This window comes from Mugil cephalus, chromosome 1 (assembly GCF_022458985.1).
Source record: "Mugil cephalus isolate CIBA_MC_2020 chromosome 1, CIBA_Mcephalus_1.1, whole genome shotgun sequence".
Lineage (NCBI taxonomy): Eukaryota > Metazoa > Chordata > Actinopteri > Mugiliformes > Mugilidae > Mugil > Mugil cephalus.
In genome coordinates, this window is record NC_061770.1 from 48,450,623 (window position 1) to 48,468,722 (window position 18,100).

The 18,100-nt window shown below is 37.6% G+C and overlaps 1 protein-coding gene across 1 annotated transcript; it reads left to right on the forward strand.

The window, feature by feature from the left end:
• Nucleotides 1–70: 70 nt before the first annotated feature.
• Nucleotides 71–15,938, forward strand: LOC125012889. The gene is made up of 25 exons (XM_047593143.1): nucleotides 71–353; nucleotides 495–770; nucleotides 1,136–1,411; nucleotides 1,535–1,810; nucleotides 2,008–2,313; nucleotides 4,164–4,427; nucleotides 5,430–5,672; nucleotides 5,836–5,952; nucleotides 6,040–6,055; nucleotides 6,148–6,200; nucleotides 6,389–6,433; nucleotides 6,543–6,596; nucleotides 6,710–6,769; nucleotides 7,870–7,929; nucleotides 8,830–8,889; nucleotides 9,350–9,412; nucleotides 9,608–9,636; nucleotides 9,812–9,866; nucleotides 12,006–12,113; nucleotides 12,472–12,507; nucleotides 12,680–12,946; nucleotides 13,443–13,694; nucleotides 13,836–14,111; nucleotides 14,389–14,440; nucleotides 15,839–15,938. Exons 1-25 carry the CDS (start codon nucleotides 71–73, stop codon nucleotides 15,936–15,938), a joined length of 3,627 nt encoding a protein of 1,208 aa, XP_047449099.1.
• Nucleotides 15,939–18,100: the final 2,162 nt, after the last annotated feature.

Genomic DNA, 18,100 nt, shown 5'->3' on the forward strand with positions numbered 1-18,100 from the left:
CAATTTTTGGGAAAGTAAGAATTTAGAGCCAAACATTTCAAAGAAAAAAATATTATTTTTATTACATTTAATGTATTTCTTTATAACATCAGATAAACCCAGGGCCACACTGACATCAGGACCAACAACCATACCAGTAGGAGGCAGAGTGACACTGACCTGCTCTGTGGAGCCCTCTGCTGGATGGAAATATGAGTGGTTCACACATAGCACATACAGCTCTGAAGATCAAGAAAACAGAGTTATCAGTGTATCACAAGGAGGAATCTACTGGTGCAGAGGAGGAAGGGGAGAAAGAGGAGAACCAGTTTACTACACTGATATCAGTGATGATGTCACCATTGAGATAACCTGTGAGTTCAGTTATTTAGTTTGAAATATTCATGATTTCATGATTTTCAATGGAATTGGTGATGAAACCTACAATGTTGAGTTTTCTCTGTTGATTTCATGTTTCTATTTGTGTCCCAACTGTTCATATCTGGTGGAAACAGTTTCCAACAAGGCTGTTGTAACACAACAACACAACTGGCCTCAGATATTCAGAGGTGAGAAGATCAATCTGACATGTGAGGTCCAGGGAGGTGAAGACACTGAGTGGAAGTATGAATGGAGAAAACCCAGGTCATCTACACACTGGACAAACAATAAATACTGGACTTTCACTGCTTCTGAGTCCAGCAGTGGAGTCTACATGTGTAGGAGTAGACTCAGAGATGACTCATATTCTTCCACAGAGTGGAGTGAAGCCATCACACTGTCAGTATCTGGTAAGTCATGTTTGTTGTTGTGCATTTTGATTTTCTTATAGAGGTGTGTGAGAAGTGTCTCATGTCTTCAGTTTAACCATGAGTTTAACTTGATTGTCAGTAGCTGATAAAAAGTTTGGCCTGACGACAGCCAGTCTGTAGAATGAATGGTCAGTCAGTATAAGGATGACAACATCACTTTTGTTAAAATAAATGTAAAAAATTATGACAATCACAATTTTATTTGTGAAAACACATTAACTGTCATAAATGAACAAAAAATAACATAAACCATTGACTGGAGATTTACATACTTTTCTATAATTAATTGTGATCTACACAAGTTAGAGGCAGTGACAATCATTACTTTTTTCTAAACTCAACAGCAACTAAACCAAAGGCCAGACTGAGTGCTCACACCAGAGATATTCCAGTAGGAGGCAGTGTGAACCTGACCTGCTCAGTGACGCCATCATCTGGATGGAAATACTACTGGTACAGAGATGAGAAGTCCTCTGAACCTCTGACCACACAACATGCTGGTTTCTATTCAAATGGACAAATGAGAGTCTCACAGGAAGGAATGTACTGGTGCAGAGGAGGAAGAGGAGACCCAGTTTACTACACAGAGTACAGTGATTCAGTCAGGATCAATGGAAATGGTGAGTTTGAAAAAAGGAGGAACCAAACAATGCAGACATCCAATGTCTATCTATGGATACATCAAGTCATTCTGTTTGATGTTGAATTTTGTGTCTTTATTAATGAATCTTGAACATGAACAGTTCCAAACAAGGTGACTGTGACTCTCCAACCCACCTGGCCTCAGATCTACAGTGGAGAGAATATTACTCTCAGATGTGAGATCCATGGAGGAGACACTGAGTGGGAGTATGAATGGAGATCTACCAGTTCATACAAACCTCCAAATCAAAATGAGTTCAGGATTGAATCTGATTCTTCGCTCCACACTGGAGACTACAAGTGTAAAGGTAGAATGAAAAGTGAACAACAGTCTTCAACAGAGTGGAGTGATTCCTTCAGATTGACTGTATTCATCAGTAAGTCTCATCATAGTTCAACAGTCACCACGTATTTAACTGTAACTTCATATTTATATCATATATATTTTATTAAGAGATCACAGACAATCATATTAAGATAAATAATACCAACTTCACCAGACACACATGTTGAATGTAATCTACCATCAGTACATAGTAACATGTTTTCATTCTGATAAAACCTCTATCAACAGGTAAACAACCTGTCCTCTCTGTGTCTCCATCATGGCTGAGTCCTGGAGCCTCAGTAACTCTGAGCTGTGAGGTTGAACATCCATCTGCAGGATGGAGGTTTTACTGGTATAAAGCTGTTCCTGTTCTATCACACAAGTATCAATATTCCAACTATGAGCTGCTTCCTGGTAGCATCAATGGAACTGAACAAGATTCCTACATCATTGATGGACAGACACACACAGCAGGATATGTGTGTAGAGCTGGAAGAGGAGAGCCAGTGTTTTACACTGATTACAGTCCACCTCAGTTTGTCTGGTCTGGAGGTCAGTCTGTTTCCATCTGTTCTCTCAGTAACTAGATGTTATGTCTTTACTTTTATTAATCACCTTTTATCTGTGACCTCCATGCAGTATCTAGAAAACTAAAACACATATTTACAATTCATTGACCGTACATATTTATGTTCCTCTAATGTTAGTATGATATTTCCTTTTTTCTACCTCAAACTAATTCTCTTTAACCATCATGTTTTCCTCTCAACAAATCAGAGAAAATGAGAAACACTTGAAAAGAGTTTCAAGACTTTGAAACTTTTTTCTGACAGAGACAAAATAAACTGGTACAGGTCGTCTATAAAAGACAGGACGTCATTTGTGTTGTGTTGTGTTGTGTTGTGTTGTGTTGTGTTGAGTGGGTGTAAGTTGCGTCTAGAACAGGCATGTCAAACTCAGTTTGGCTCTGGGGCCGGATCCAGACTTTCTGTTCTCAGGTGGGCCGGATCAGTAAAAGAATGTCAACTCCAAATATTTAGCTTTGTTTTTCAGTACGATGCTTTATCATTCAGCCTACATTTGTAGCCTAACCTACATATTATAATCACGGATGACAAGGGATCTTTTCTAAGCACAACACATTTATTCAAAAACAATGGGAAAAAAATGTTTTTTCATGTTTGGCCGTGAATGTGTTAACAACTGGTTTATTTTAACATTTGAGTGAATGCAGTTTTACACCTGAACCAACTCACCACACTAAACAAACTCAAGTGGGAGCTATAAAAAAAATATTTTCGCCTTAATTGTCATACTGCTTTGAAATAAATGAAAAAAGAAATACAAAATAAAATAAAATAAATAAATAAATAAAAAAGTGATAGCAGTGCATGGGCAATAGGATTAGACTACATCAGATCAAACTACTAGGCTGGGCCTACTGAAGTTGAGAATATACTGCACAATATTAATTGTCTTTAATATGACATACTTGTCTTTATGATGAGTGGCGCCGAATATTAAACTCTTTGAACACTGCAACTTGCTGATTACATACCAAGCACACTGGTTTTGCATTCAGTTCTGTGAATAAATACTTCTCGGTCCATTTCTCCTGGAAAACTCTGCACTCCGTGTCCACTCTTCTTTTTTTTGACAGTGCCATTTTGGGAAGGGTGTGTTGACCGATAACTTGTTTAGTAGTGGTGAATGGTGAAGCAAGATTGCCGGTTTATTTTTACTTGGACACATCACGTTGCGAATGTTTATTTCCTGTGACTAACTCGTGTCAATGCCGCATGCTTGACGTGAGCGCTTTTACACATTTACTGCCCTCTAGCGGCCGGAGGGAGCATTTGGTTTGTATTTATTTAAAAAAATAACAACTTTTAATAGACATTAGCTAGAGACTCGCTTCTTTTTTTGACATACTCAGAAATTTATGCCGGGCCGGATTAAATGACCCAACGGGCCGGGTCCGGCCCGCGGGCCGTATGTTTGACATGCCTGGTCTAGAAGAAAGTACATGTTTACACAGGAGGAAAAGAGAGAAGGAAAAAGTAAACAAATAAACGAAAGAGGAGAAAAGAAAGAACAATATGACTTTAATTCATTAAGGAACGACATGTGTTTGAGTCTTTACTCTTCATCTTTGCTCATGTTACTGCTCTAACTGATCAGATTGTCAGAGTACACATGTAGTTTCTCATTTTACACACTGCTGCTTGGTGCATATCAACTAAAATAAACTGAAATGGTAGAAAAAAAAAGTTTGACCAAAACACTGCAGCTTGACATGTTTGCACTAATTTTCAGCAATTAAAAAAAAGAAAGTAAATAAGTATTTACATTGTGGCCGTTTTAATATTAATATCACTGTTGTTGCTTTGACTCTTTGTCAGATTTCCACTCACCAGCGTCTCTCACAGTGAATCCTGACAGAGTGCAGCACTTCACCTCTGACTCTGTCTCTCTGAGCTGTGAGGGAAACTCTACTGAGTGGAGAGTGAGGAGGTTCCCTGAGGATCAGTCCTGGTCCTGTTCTGGTTGGAGGACAATGACTGGATCAACATGTAAATTATCCAGATCCCAGTCTGATAATGCAGTGTACTGGTGTGAGTCTGGATCAGGAGAGATCAGCAACGCAGTCAACATCACTTTCCATGGTATGGTATAATTAAATAAATTTGTTTATTTTTGCTTGTTTGTAAATTATTAAAACATCACATCACTAGTGTTTATCCTAAGATCCAGTTATATGACATGTTACACAATTGTGACAAAACAGACAACAATTATTCATAGTTTGTTTAATGCAAACAGATTCTTATCTCTTGGAAATATCTGCTCTTCACTACAACTAATCAGAATGATACTTGTAGTTGTATCAAGCTGTTGTATGTTGTAGTTGTATGTTGCTTTACTTAACTCCCATCAATTTCAAACCTTCTCACAGTAAACCTCTTTCTTTATTGTTAAGTCTGTAATAAATCACTACAAGCATAATATTTCTATCACCAAAGTCTTCCTTCAGCCTATTATTTAAAGAAGCTGTAGTCAAGTGGAAACCTGCACCATATATAGTTAAGTCATATGCGAAACATTACAGGGCTTGGGATAAAAACAAAAGTCCTTGGGCAACGGGAGACTTCTTGGAATTGATTTAAGTTTTCCCTTTCAATTGCAACATAGAACCTCTTTCTGAAACTGGAACCAAAAACGCTTTGACTGTTTGACAAATGACAAATGGAGTCATTGACTGAGTTTTTAAATAAGAACACTGTAGCGTATTAAATACCAAATGTCCATATTTGTTCTGTAGCTCATCGGTCTGTGTTTGACTTCTCATCTGTGACTGCAACAAAACATCCTCATCATCACATTCACACTTTCCAGACACATTATTGGTACTTAGGTTTGTTTTAGTGTAGGCTTTGGGTGTTCTGACGTTTCTGTGTCACAACAGGTACGACATGACCTAAAGGACGCTGTAATACACTGTTGGTTATCTGGTGTGAAGGGATGAGTTTAAGATTTATACTGAAGTTTGTAATTATTCAAAAGCTCAAATGTCTGATATAATATTTAAGCATATATAAACCATTCTCCTCATTGCATGTCAACTTTTTTTAAAAGTCTGACTCAACCACTGTTTGGTTGTTTTCCAGCTGGTGGTATCATCCTGGTGAGCCCTGTCCATCCTGTCACTGAGGGAAAATCTGTTTCTCTTGGCTGCAAGTTGAAGACACAAAATGTTCTTTCTACTGTGTTTTTCTATCACAACAACAAACTCATCCAAAATGATACCAGAGAGGAGCTGAACATCTCTGCAGTGTCAAAGTCAGATGAAGGCTTCTACGAGTGTGAACATTCAGGAAAACGATCACCAAAGAGTTGGATGGCTGTTAAATGTGAGCAGGATGAAAACATTTAATGGATTTAATTTTTTATTTTCAAGTTTCCAGTTTGAAAATAAACGCAGTACTGATGTCGATATTTTCTGTGCTGATGCCTCAACTCATCATGAATGATACCATGATCAGTATTAACATTTAATGTTTATGTTTCTAACAGCTGCTCCAGGAGCTCAAAGTTCTTCTTTCCCTGTTCCTCTGATTGCTGGACTTCTTTGTGGGGTCATACTCATCGTCCTCCTGCTCTTGTTGTATCGATGCAGACCACGGCCCAAGGGTGAGACCTTTGTCTATGCTCCAAAGTATATTTACTACATACTCCATTCTGATCTCATGATTTAAAAATGTCCCGTTTCTTTCACAGATTCATGCTTTCACAGGTCAGCAGAGCACCCTGGTTTTCTCCTCTTAAACATACTCCAGTGTTTTCCTAGTCTGTGAATTTACAGTATTAAATAATTCTATGTTTCAGGTCGACTCCAGTCAGACAGAATGAAACCCTAAACAACACATATCCCCCCCAGGGTTAGTAACTAATTATTATTATTTAGATTTACCAGTAACTTTTTGTCACATATGTTTGATGCTGGTATTTGTAGCTCACGTAACATTTGTCATAACGGTCAAACAACATTTAAGTCAACACCAAATCAAACCTTGAGCCAGTGGGACGAACACTACTCTGATGTTAACTTTCTTACTTGGTTTTATAGGTGATGCTGACCTCTATGACACGATCAAACACAATACTGCAAATGGTAAAGTATATCATCTTTACCAATATAAAAGAGTAAACTGTGTGGTTTAAGGAGACTAAATACAAATAATTGATATGAAATTCTGTAAAGAAAAATATGTTTATTTCAGACGGAGAAGATGTTACCTACACTTTCATTAAACTCAAAAACATTGGAAAGAAGCGTGAGTACTCCAGATACATAGAAAATACAAGGAAATAGTTCAGAACAGTTTTTACTTACGAATATGAATTCATTGTTTTTTTCTTTTGTGGTTTCTTCTGATTATCCTAACAGGGACGCATCGTGAACCAGAGGACAGGGTTGTTTATGCTGACGTGTATACAAAAGGAGCAGGTACAGTCAGCTCCAGCAAATTCACTAATTTGCCAGTTCATTAGGGACAGAAAGTTAAAACGAATGCTTTCTAATATAACAGTCCTTCATTCATTTCAGCTTCATAAATGTTATGGTTTCTCAGCATTTGTTTAAAATAAGTCAGCTGTGAAGGTCCTCAGTCAGTGATGGTACCAGATCCAGAAAAGCTGAGACAAGTGCAACTGAACTGTAGTAACTACAGGAAAATATCTGCTCATTAACAGACACTAGTCATATAAGTTTCTAATGAGCAACACCCACAGATGTTCTTATCTAAACCACACCTTCCCACCAGTCTTAAGGCTGAAGAAGATGCTTGGATGAGTGTAGAAATGTCTTCAAAAAACTCTACAAGTCCAGATTCCCTTGTTTCATCCTTTTGGATAAATGAGAGTTGTTTGTTCAACTGTGTTTTCATCTTGGAGTTGTGTTACATTGTACCGACACATGTTTCTATTATTTTGACCTATTGTAGTCAGTGGGCAAAATAACGGAAACACTGGAGGGAGTATTTAGAGCAGGACTCTTAAGTTAGAGTGCACTCATGTTCTCTGGACTCTACAAGAGTCCTTAATGATTTGTGACAGTATGCACTCCGTTGAAATGTGTCGTCCTGTCACTGTGGGTAGTTTATCAGTTCCCTCGTTTAACTGCTACACAACCACTAGAGGTCACCAGAGTTGCAAATGGTCAAATCTTGCACACACCGAGGGCTTTTCAGTTTGTTCCTTGTATATTTCTGTCTCAGAGATATTCCATAAAACTGAAGTCGTGCTATTGCAGATGATGAAAAAAAGTCGTTGAAATTCTTTCATCCACCCTCTCAATACTGTCTCACACAAACCAGGGGGTGGACCATAAGTTGGAGGGTGAACGTAGTGACGACGACTAATTTCACCGACCAACTGCTATAATTAACACATCTGATGAACAAATCTCTCTTTACATCCAGCTTCTGATATAAACCCCTATTTGTTTTTTTTCTACATCAACCACCACAAAAAGATGAAGCACAGTTTTGAAAGGGTTTGGCCTGTCAACATTAATTCATTTTATTTCTTTGTGAATTATCTTAACAGGCTCGAGTCGTGAACCACAGGACACTGTTGTTTATGCTGATGTGATGAAAGGACGTCAAGGTACAGTCAGTTGCAACAATTATGCTCGGTAGATTGCAGGCAGCTACTGATCAATTTATAAGTGAGTCATTTCCACCAGTAGTCACCAGAGTTGGACAAGGGTCAAATCCTACACACATGCAGGGCCTCATAAGCCCTATTTGCACGGTTCTACCTGGGGATCATGCGAGTCAAAAATTAGTAAAACACTGATTTATGTCTCTGCTACGTTCCACTTCACTCTGTCAAATGGGTAATAAAAAATATATTTTTAAAAATGAAACATGATGTGATGACACCATTGATTCTGGGGGAAGAAATTAAGAACATCTGCCAGTATTTAAATCAGACCCACGTCTGTAGGTGAGTGGGTCAGTGACATTTTGACTTTGCACCCCAACATCTGTCTGAAAAAAGAGGGAAAAGAATCCAACAAATGTCTTAAAAGTAAAAAAACCTCCACAATTCACAGAGGTGCTGATTCACACTGGTTTAGTATTATCACAGGACCTTTGTGTTACGAGAAGTAGGACAGGTCATTTGTGGTGTAATTTTTTACTTTACAGATTATTGACACGGCCGATTCACAAAGGATTATGTTCCCAGGTAAAACTATCCCCGTGTGAATAGGGCTTTAGAGTTTGTTTCATCTGCATCTTTGGCCCTGTGTCGAGATGGTGAAAAAGAAATAGTTTGATTCTGGATTTTTACTTTAATATTTGTCACTATAGTTGTGAAGAACCTGATTCTATGAGCCTCACATCCACCCAGTTGCTCATTATAACAAATCTGGTGAACAAATATACCTTGAGATATGGATGTTCATATATATCCATATCATATATATGATATATGCTCACCACTGCAGTAAAGGTCTGTAAACATGAATTGATTTGATTATTTCATGGATTATCTCAACAGGGCGGCGCCATAAATCAGAGAACGTTGTTGTTTACACTGATGTGGAGAAAAAAGCTGAAGGTACAGTCAGTTCCAACAAATATGCTCGGTACTGAAATGTGCTGTCATATCACTACATAGTAGTACTCAGGTGTCAGTTTATCAGTTTCCTACTACTGCATTACCACCAGATAACACCAGGGTTGGTTTCTGTCTCAAAGATATCACATAACGCCAAACAAAATAGATTTTATGTAGAACGATTTCCTCCGCCTTCGAAATGTTACCTCACATAAACCAAGAGGCACAGTCAGTGATGATGGTGCATTATTTAGGTCTTTGCTACCAATTTGTGGGTTGTGCAAACACTTTTGCACAGTATAATACACAAAGAGTCAGTGTAATCTGTGTGTATTTTTATTTCAATGTCTGTCGCAGTAGTTGTGAGAATCACAGTTCTAGGAGTCCTCCCATTCATCCAGCTGCTGTATATTTTATGCTCGACAAATAGATATATCTCAAGGTCTGGAATCCGTTTCAGGTCTCAACATGGTTTATGCCCAGGTCAACCACCACAAGAAAGGGAGACCCAAGAAAACAAAAGGTACTTATAATTCTGCATTCACTGCCGCTGTTGCTCTATTGGACCTATTGTGGATCATAGCTTTTACTCACTCACTGATACAAACTGGCAGTGCATACATACAGGATCATTCAACGTATTAGTGAAGACATTTATACTGCCATTTAATCAGGATATTAGACAATCCTGCTAAATATTTCATCTCTCCATTCACAGGAAAATCAACTCCTGCAACACCTGAAGCTGTTTATTCTGAAATCAAACTAGGATGAGCTCTGGCTGATGATGCTACCATGTAGGGAACGAGCTGTAAGTATTTATATTCTACAAATGATCTGCTGGTTTAAATATGTTACGTATAAGGATTCTTGTATCTTGGATAACCTTGGCTCTGTTTTTGTTGTTGCTTTTGTCCTCCAGGTCTCTGAAGAGAGTGTCATGAATGGAACCAAAGAGAAGCATTCATATAGACTCAGTATAGACTGTCATTTACATTTATTTCACAGTCTGTTTAATGTTTCCTGTAAGAGAGTATTTTACATTATACTATATAGGCGGTCGTCATCAACATATTCTAGATTTTAAAAATGTATGATAGTTACTGTATTCTATGTACTTAGATTTCTTTTTTAATGTTCTTATTACATTGTCTTTAAGACCATTTTATGCATACAGTATATACTCACTTGATATTTAACCTTGATAAAGACCCAAGTATCACATGCAATTCTCCGATCGGTAAATCATGTGTCTGCAGTGCAGCCCAGAAAATCATGCTGATACAGTTAAAGGCTTCAGTTACAAATGAGGGCCAGACATGTGCTCAGTGACTTTGATAGTGGCATGATTGTTGATGTCAGACAGACTTCACCTGGGCTTTTCACCACAACAAGCTCCAAATGTTGCTTAAAGTGGTGCAACAAACCTTTTACTGAGACAAAAGAGAGGTCCTACCTAGGCTTTGTATGGTGTTCCTAACTAAATGAGCATGTGTGTGGGTTTAGCTTTGACTTAGTCTGTTTCATAGCACGCATATATTTTTTGATTGTTGTTTTTGATTGTTCACGTTTATAAAAAGCGACACAAGAAGATGGAAGAATGGCAGCAAGTTAAACCACGTTAAGCTTTATTTAGCGTTAAGCTGCACTGATACACCTGATCAGTTCAGTTCTGCTATCCAAATATTACAGATGCACAATGTTTTTTTTAAACAACCTGTATTTAATCCTGTTGTTCTCAACAAAATGCTTCCATGAGTCATTTTCATTAAAATATTTCTGTTTTGCATTAAAAAAATATTTAAAAAAATAAATCAATTTAAAACCACTTTAATCAGTTTTTGGTGTCATCAGCTTCCTTATAGAGGGGTCTTTTCTGAGTCTGACCTCTTCTTGTGGCTTTCTGTATAAATTCTGTATCGCTACAAACACTAATCACCCACAACATGACCACTGACAATAGAAGTGAATAACATCAACCATGTTGTGACATTACAATGTTCTGCTGGGAAACCTTTGGATGTTGTTTAGACATGTACCACCCATCTAGACTAGACCAGACCAGGCACCCCCACCCCATAGCACTGACAGTAGCCATCCCCAGCAGGATGTAGCCTGACATCACGCAAAAACATTTAATTTCCGACATGAGCGCCAGTGGAGTGAGTGGCGCTTGTTATACGTAGGTGAGTAATGAGGTGTTCTACCCTCTGACGAGTCCCCAAACATTAGTCAGGCCTTGTGCGCACTCTACCGTGTGAACATGACACGAAACAATTTCGTATTCTGGCTTAGACTGTTTTCAATGATTGGATAACATTTGATTAAAACGGATTCAATTTTACATTACGCCACACCGTTTATGATGGCATCAAGAGTTACTGAGCATTGGCAAGACAGCAGCAGTCCACAGGATGATCAACTCTACGGCAGGAAGGAAGTTAGAATGCATTTCATAGCGTCTCTAACACTTGGCCTGCACGATACACCAGTTAAAGTAAAGCTTGTTGGAATGACCAAGACGCAGAAATTGGCTCACATACATGTATTTAATAAATTCAATAACACTAGCGTTATCTGGCTTTTGCAGTTAAAACCGAGTTCCTCAAAACATTTTACATTTGCTTCTCGTTTCCTTTAAGGAAATCAATATTGTCTTTAAGCTATACAATCTGAAGTTAAAGCAGGACTAATAACATGGACTAGTACACACTTAATCTTTGGGACAGAAATCATCTAACAGACTGTGCACTGTGTGTTGCTCAAGAAAGACGTCACAATCATACAATCATACAAGAACTTTGGATTTGTTTTCATGTGTCTATTCTGATTTTGGAAACCTCTCTTGTCAGTAAAGAACTTTTTGATGTTCCTGTGTGCAAGTTGTCTCCAGTGTTTTTTATCACCGGTTGCTATGATAAGTTAGGACATTTATAACATTTAAGACCACAGACCTTTGCTTAATAATGAAATGTTTCCATAGCAGCAAAAGAGGAAGTTGTCAGTGCATGCTGCTCGGGTGCGTTAGTTCAGCGAAAAAGGAAGGAAGCAGAAAAAAATAAAATATATATTGTCATCCTGTATTTATATCAGATGTAACGTCTGGTTCCCCACAGTTTGTGCTTTCTGCAGTTTCATTTGTCATCTTAAACGCAAAGAATCTCAGAAGTGTCAGCTGGATGTGAGGATGGGACGCACTTTACTCTGTGAGCTTGTCTTAGTCCGTGAGTACATAGCTTTTTTTGTTGCAGTCATACAGTATGTATCAAGACTTTTAGTGAGATGTATCAGTCATTTCTACAGTTTGAATTACTATAGCGCCAATACAATTTGAACAGAGGAGGCTTGTAGCTTTTGAAGATCTTTTTAGACAGGATTTGCCAGTAAATGGACTCATGGTGTGTTTAAATCTATCTTAGAAAGACTTGGTTGCCTGTAATGATACACTGATTGACTTTTCATGTTAATGTTTTGTTTCAACAAATCACAACTCATATTGATGAAACTCCTAAAGTTTTTTAATTCAATATTTGTTTGTTGTCATTTTTGTCTGACTGTCTGAAATGTCAACCTTTATTGCAGTGCTCTATACTCTCCTATGTAAAGGACACACTGAAGGTGATTAAACCATCTTTATTTCTTTCACATTATTTTATTTAATCACTGAAAACTGATCTCAACTTGCTGCGTCATGTTTCCTTTTAATGTATGTACTGACATAGAATGTGAATTACCTATATTTGTTAAAAATGTTTTTCTTTCCTCACTGTGTGTTCATGTTTGGTTGTAGGTGCTGTGCTGACTACTGACCCCTACTGGTCACCTTTGTTCACTGGAGAGTCTGTTACCTTCATATGTGACATGAAGGAAGGAGGAGTCACTGACTGGGATTATAAAATCTACAAGAATGGTCGAGGATTTATTCCCTACAACACATATCAACGCTACACATTAAATGGTCTGTCTCCAGGTTACAGTGGTGGATATCAGTGCTGTGGTTACAACAAGTGGTCATATCAGACAAAGTGTAGTAATATTGTCACTTTAACTGTATCAGGTAAGATCTGATGTTTTATAGACAGCAGTAATTAATTATTTATGTTGTAAGATGCATATTAATTATGTAATATTGTATTAAGTTTTCTATGATGATGTTTGAATATTGACCAGGACCTCTGTATTTCTCATGCAACTTTTCTCACTGTGTCTAGTCCTTGGGAATATTATCAAGAATTACTACATATATGATCTTTCATATAATATAAAAGGAAGTGGAGGAAAAGTACGCATTAGAAGGATTCTCAGTGCGGAAAGCAGTTACCTATTTTTCAAATTTTAGGAAGGAGGAAGAATTCAGAGCCAAACATTTAAAATAAAAAACACTATATCTATGTTATATATATATATATATATATATATATATATATATGTATATATATATGTATATATGTATATATATATATATATATATATATATATATATATATATATATAATAGTTATATATATATAATATTAGTATATATATATATATATATTTCTTTATAACATCAGATAAACCCAAGCCCACACTGACATCAGGACCAACAACCATACCAGTAGGAGGCAGAGTGACACTGACCTGCTCTGTGGAGCCCTCTGCTGGATGGAAATATGAGTGGTTCACACATAGCACATACAGCTCTGAAGATCAAGAAAACAGAGTTATCAGTGTATCACAAGGAGGAATCTACCGGTGCAGAGGAGGAAGAGGAGAACCAGTTTACTACACATATCCCAGTGATCCAGTCACCGTTGAGAAAATCAGTGAGTTCAGTTATTTAGTTTGAAATATTCATGATTTCATCATTATCATTCGACTTAATGACGAAACCTACAATGTTGAGTTTTCTCTGTTGATTTCATATTTCTATTTGTGTCCCAACTGTTCATAACTGGTGGAAACAGTTTCCAACAAGGCTGTTGTAACACGACAACACAACTGGCCTCAGATATTCAGAGATGAGAAGATCACTCTGACATGTGAGGTCCAGGGAGGTGAAGACACTGAGTGGATATATGACTGGAGAACACCCAGGTCATCTATACACTGGACAGACAATAAATACTGGACTTTCACTGCTTCTGAGTCCAGCAGTGGAGACTACATGTGTAGGACTAGACTCAGAGATGACTCATATTCTTCAACAGAGTGGACTGAAGCCATCACACTGTCAGTATCTGGTAAGTCATGTTTGTTTATATTTAATCTGAATAAACTTCAAACTGATGATATTATTCACAACAACAACAACAACAACAATAATCTCTTCATTGCAAATCATTTTCCATCAGTCATGAATGTTTTTTATATTGTTCAATAATCCACTGGATGTAGTTTATATGTAGATACAACAGATATTCATAGATTCAGAAATAATTTCTTAAAAAAAACATTGAATGTAATCTACCATCAGTGCATAGTAACATGTTTTCATTCTGATAAAACCTCTATCAACAGATAAACAACCTGTCCTCTCTGTGTCTCCATCATGGCTGAGTCCTGGAGCCTCAGTAACTCTGAGCTGTGAGGTTGAACATCCATCTGCAGGATGGAGGTTTTACTGGTATAAAGCTGTTCCTGATCTATCACACAAGTATCAATATTCCAGCTATGAGCTGCTTCCTGGTAGCATCAATGGAACTGAACAAGATTCCTACATCATTGATGGACAGACACACACAGCAGGATATGTGTGTAGAGCTGGAAGAGGAGAGCCAGTGATTTACACTGATTACAGTGATCTTCAGTTCGTCTGGTCTGGAGGTCAGTTTGTATGTTTATGACTTTCTTTATCTTTCTATTAACCCAGGGTTTTGTCTGCTTCCAGTAAAACATGTCTTAAAAACTAAAGACTGTCTTACATGTTAAATAGATGTTAACATTTATGTTTCCAGCGTGTCTGAAATTGTTGTTTAGGTAACTCAACATTTATATTTAAAGTGTAATATCAGTTTCTGTTTGATGTGATATTTTCACACGCAGAATCATAGGTGGACTATATGGTGATTATCCAGATTTCCATTCATCACGCCTACAGTGATCCTACAAATAATGCAGTTTGACTGTTTCACCATCTGACTGTTCTCCTGGTGAGGAAACCTCCATCTGTATGAGGGAGATTGGTTTCTGTGATGGCGCGTTGTCACAAATGTTCTTCTACTGGTGGTACAATCACATGACAAACCATTCAAATGAATAGAAGGGACAGTATGCATCTCTGGTGTCAGTCAGGATAAGGCTTTCTACAGAGGGCACATCCTACAGGTGATATAATCACACAAGTTATCTGTAACCGACTGGTGCCATAAAGTGGATTCACTTTTTGACAGGTCAAGGGGTCATGCACTGAGGGCCGGCACCAAACTGAGGGAATTCTGTCTTTCTTAATTGAAGACACTTTTTTCTACGTGTTTTCTTTACATTATTATAAAGTGATACAAAGGTGATCATTTGGTAAATAGATAGGCTATACAATTTTAACATCAACATTTGGATGCTGAAATGTCATTATTTATATATGCAGCCAAGGACTGAACTACTTCATTCCTTCGATGAATAGTTGGCATTGTTTTATTAGAGAATTTCACTGATTATTTATCTTTAGCGTTTTGTTTACAAACGGGTCAAATGGTGAGAACAAATTTTCCCTGCCTGATATTACATTGTATTAATATCGTTCTCAATGATCTAAGTTCACACCCGAGCTGGTATATCTCTGAATTCCTCCTATTGATGAACTGTGATAAAGATGATAGAGAACAATATAGTTTTAAAATCATGTCTCTTTTCACAGATTCCTGCTTTATCAGGTTGGTACAACTCTCCTCTGTCTCATCTTCAACGTACTAGAATTACTTTCAGAGATTCTGATTAAATCTACTGGATTCAAATGTTTTGGTTTCACCAGGTCTCAGAGCACAAATCAGAGCTCTGCTACAGATCACATGATCAACCAGGATGAAGGTCAACAGAGTGAACATCCTTCTCCTCTCCACGGTCAGACTTAACCCTGACTTTAGTTTCTGACTAATCTTTAATGATAACATTTCATTTTTTCTTGTGATCTGAACTGTTACACAACTCACATAATGATATTAAATCCAACCTTGGCTTCATTTGACTCTGCAGGTGATGCTTGTGTCTATGAATCAATCAAAGGCCTTGAAGACATTAAACATGGTACAGTATGTTCAGTAGTGGGGAAAGTAAAGAAATGGACCCTTTAGGATTATGTGCTTTTATACATTAGTGTTTTTCAAGAGACAATCTGCGTTGTTCACCCAACATCCTAAGAATATGACTAAGCTGAGATCTTTCAGGAACAATGCTCTTAGGTTCCTCCTGAATTTTGTGCAGCTCTGATCTACATCTGCTCTGAGGTTGTTAGAATTTAATGCTGCTGATGAGGTTTGACCACTTCATAAATCCAAGCTTGGATTAATTAGTTCAAACTCGTTCTGTTCAAGATGAGAGAACATTTAACAACACATAAAATATTAAATGTTTTAACCACTTTTTCCAGTTAGTGATTCATATTTAACATGAATCTTTTTTAAACACTAGAATGAGAAGATTTTCTGTAAATGACTGAAGTTCAAACATGTCACTATATTTCAGATGAATCCAGGGATGTCACATATTCTTTGATTGAGCTTAAAAACATCACTAAGAAGGGTGAGTTTTTAATGTGGAAACAACCACATACAAGATGTAGAACAAACAGCAGCTGAGACCCTTTTATAGACCAGTAGCATCTAAATAACAGATAATATCATCTGATCCTTTAACAGAGAAGAAGCAGAAACCAGAGGAGAGCTGTGTTTACTCTGCTGTGAAGACTGGATCATCTCCAGGTTTGATTCATTACAACAGTCCTGTCTAGACAAAGATCCTTCTTCTGTGTTGTACAGTTGAAACCTCAAGTGTGGCTTTGGTTTCAGATGAAGGTCTGATGTATGAACAGGTTCTCTTCCATAAGAAAGGTAAAGCCAAGAGAGACAAAGGTGAGTCAAGTCTACGTCCACCTGCAGCAGTGATTGTTGGAACAGGTTATCTTAATAAGTTAAGTTAATCTTTTTCATGATAGGAATACCTGCTCCTGCAACTACTGATGAAACAATTTATTCTGAAGTCAAACCAGCAAAACTCTGGGTAACTGTACAGCTCTGAAATAGTATGCGCACTGAGATTTAATGCTGTGACGGTTGATTTGTGTTGAGGAAAAGTAATCTATATCTATGTAATCAATAAACACAGAAAGTCTCCTCTTCACCACCATATATCATATTTGGTTTGAGTTTGATTGTCGTTTGATTTCAGGTCCAGAAGTGCATCATCAATGAAACAAGACAAGTCTGGACAACAACATAAAAAAAAACAACATTAATCTGTATACATGTGTTTGATGACATTTATTCTATCTAATTATTATTCTATGTTATTATATCTATTGTTGTTGCATTGATGTTATCAATCTGCAGGTTAAATACACCATCTATCTATAGACTGTAACATGATGTATATTCTACTTTATTTCTGTTTAGTGTCATCAATAACTCAGTTCATTAAAGTCAATTCAATGTTTAAATGACTGAATCATTGTTGAGTTTCATGGAAGTGTTTTTGGTTTCCATCAGTCTGTGTCTCTTGTGCTGCTTTTGCTGCATTCTTACTGTCCTTTCTTCTTCTAGTGCTTTTGTTGTGTGCAGCACTGCCCCCATGTCCAAAGGGCGGCCCGGGGGCCAATCACGGCCCGCGGTCAGATTTCATACGGCCCGCAGCTTTGGTCTTATAATGTATTATTTATGGCCCGCCTGCACTGTCAAACAGAATAAATAAATCATAAAACTTGAAACTGTAATTCCTCCTTTCACCAAATGGTGGCAGCACCACTTTAATACTATCAGTCTCTGCATCCGTGCCGCGAACCTCTCTCCGCTCATTTCTGCCATGGCCACCGCAAAGAAAACGCGGAAAGTTGACAGTGAGGGCCGCCGCTTTCAAGAGAGATGGGAATTGCAATACTTCTTCACTGAAAATCAAGGCAATTGTGTTTGTCTAATTTGTAAAGAGACGGTTGCCTTGTTTAAGGATTTCAACGTAAAGAGACACTACCAGACTAAACATGCTAACACGTACGGCAAGCTAACAGGGAGTGACCGTGCTGAAA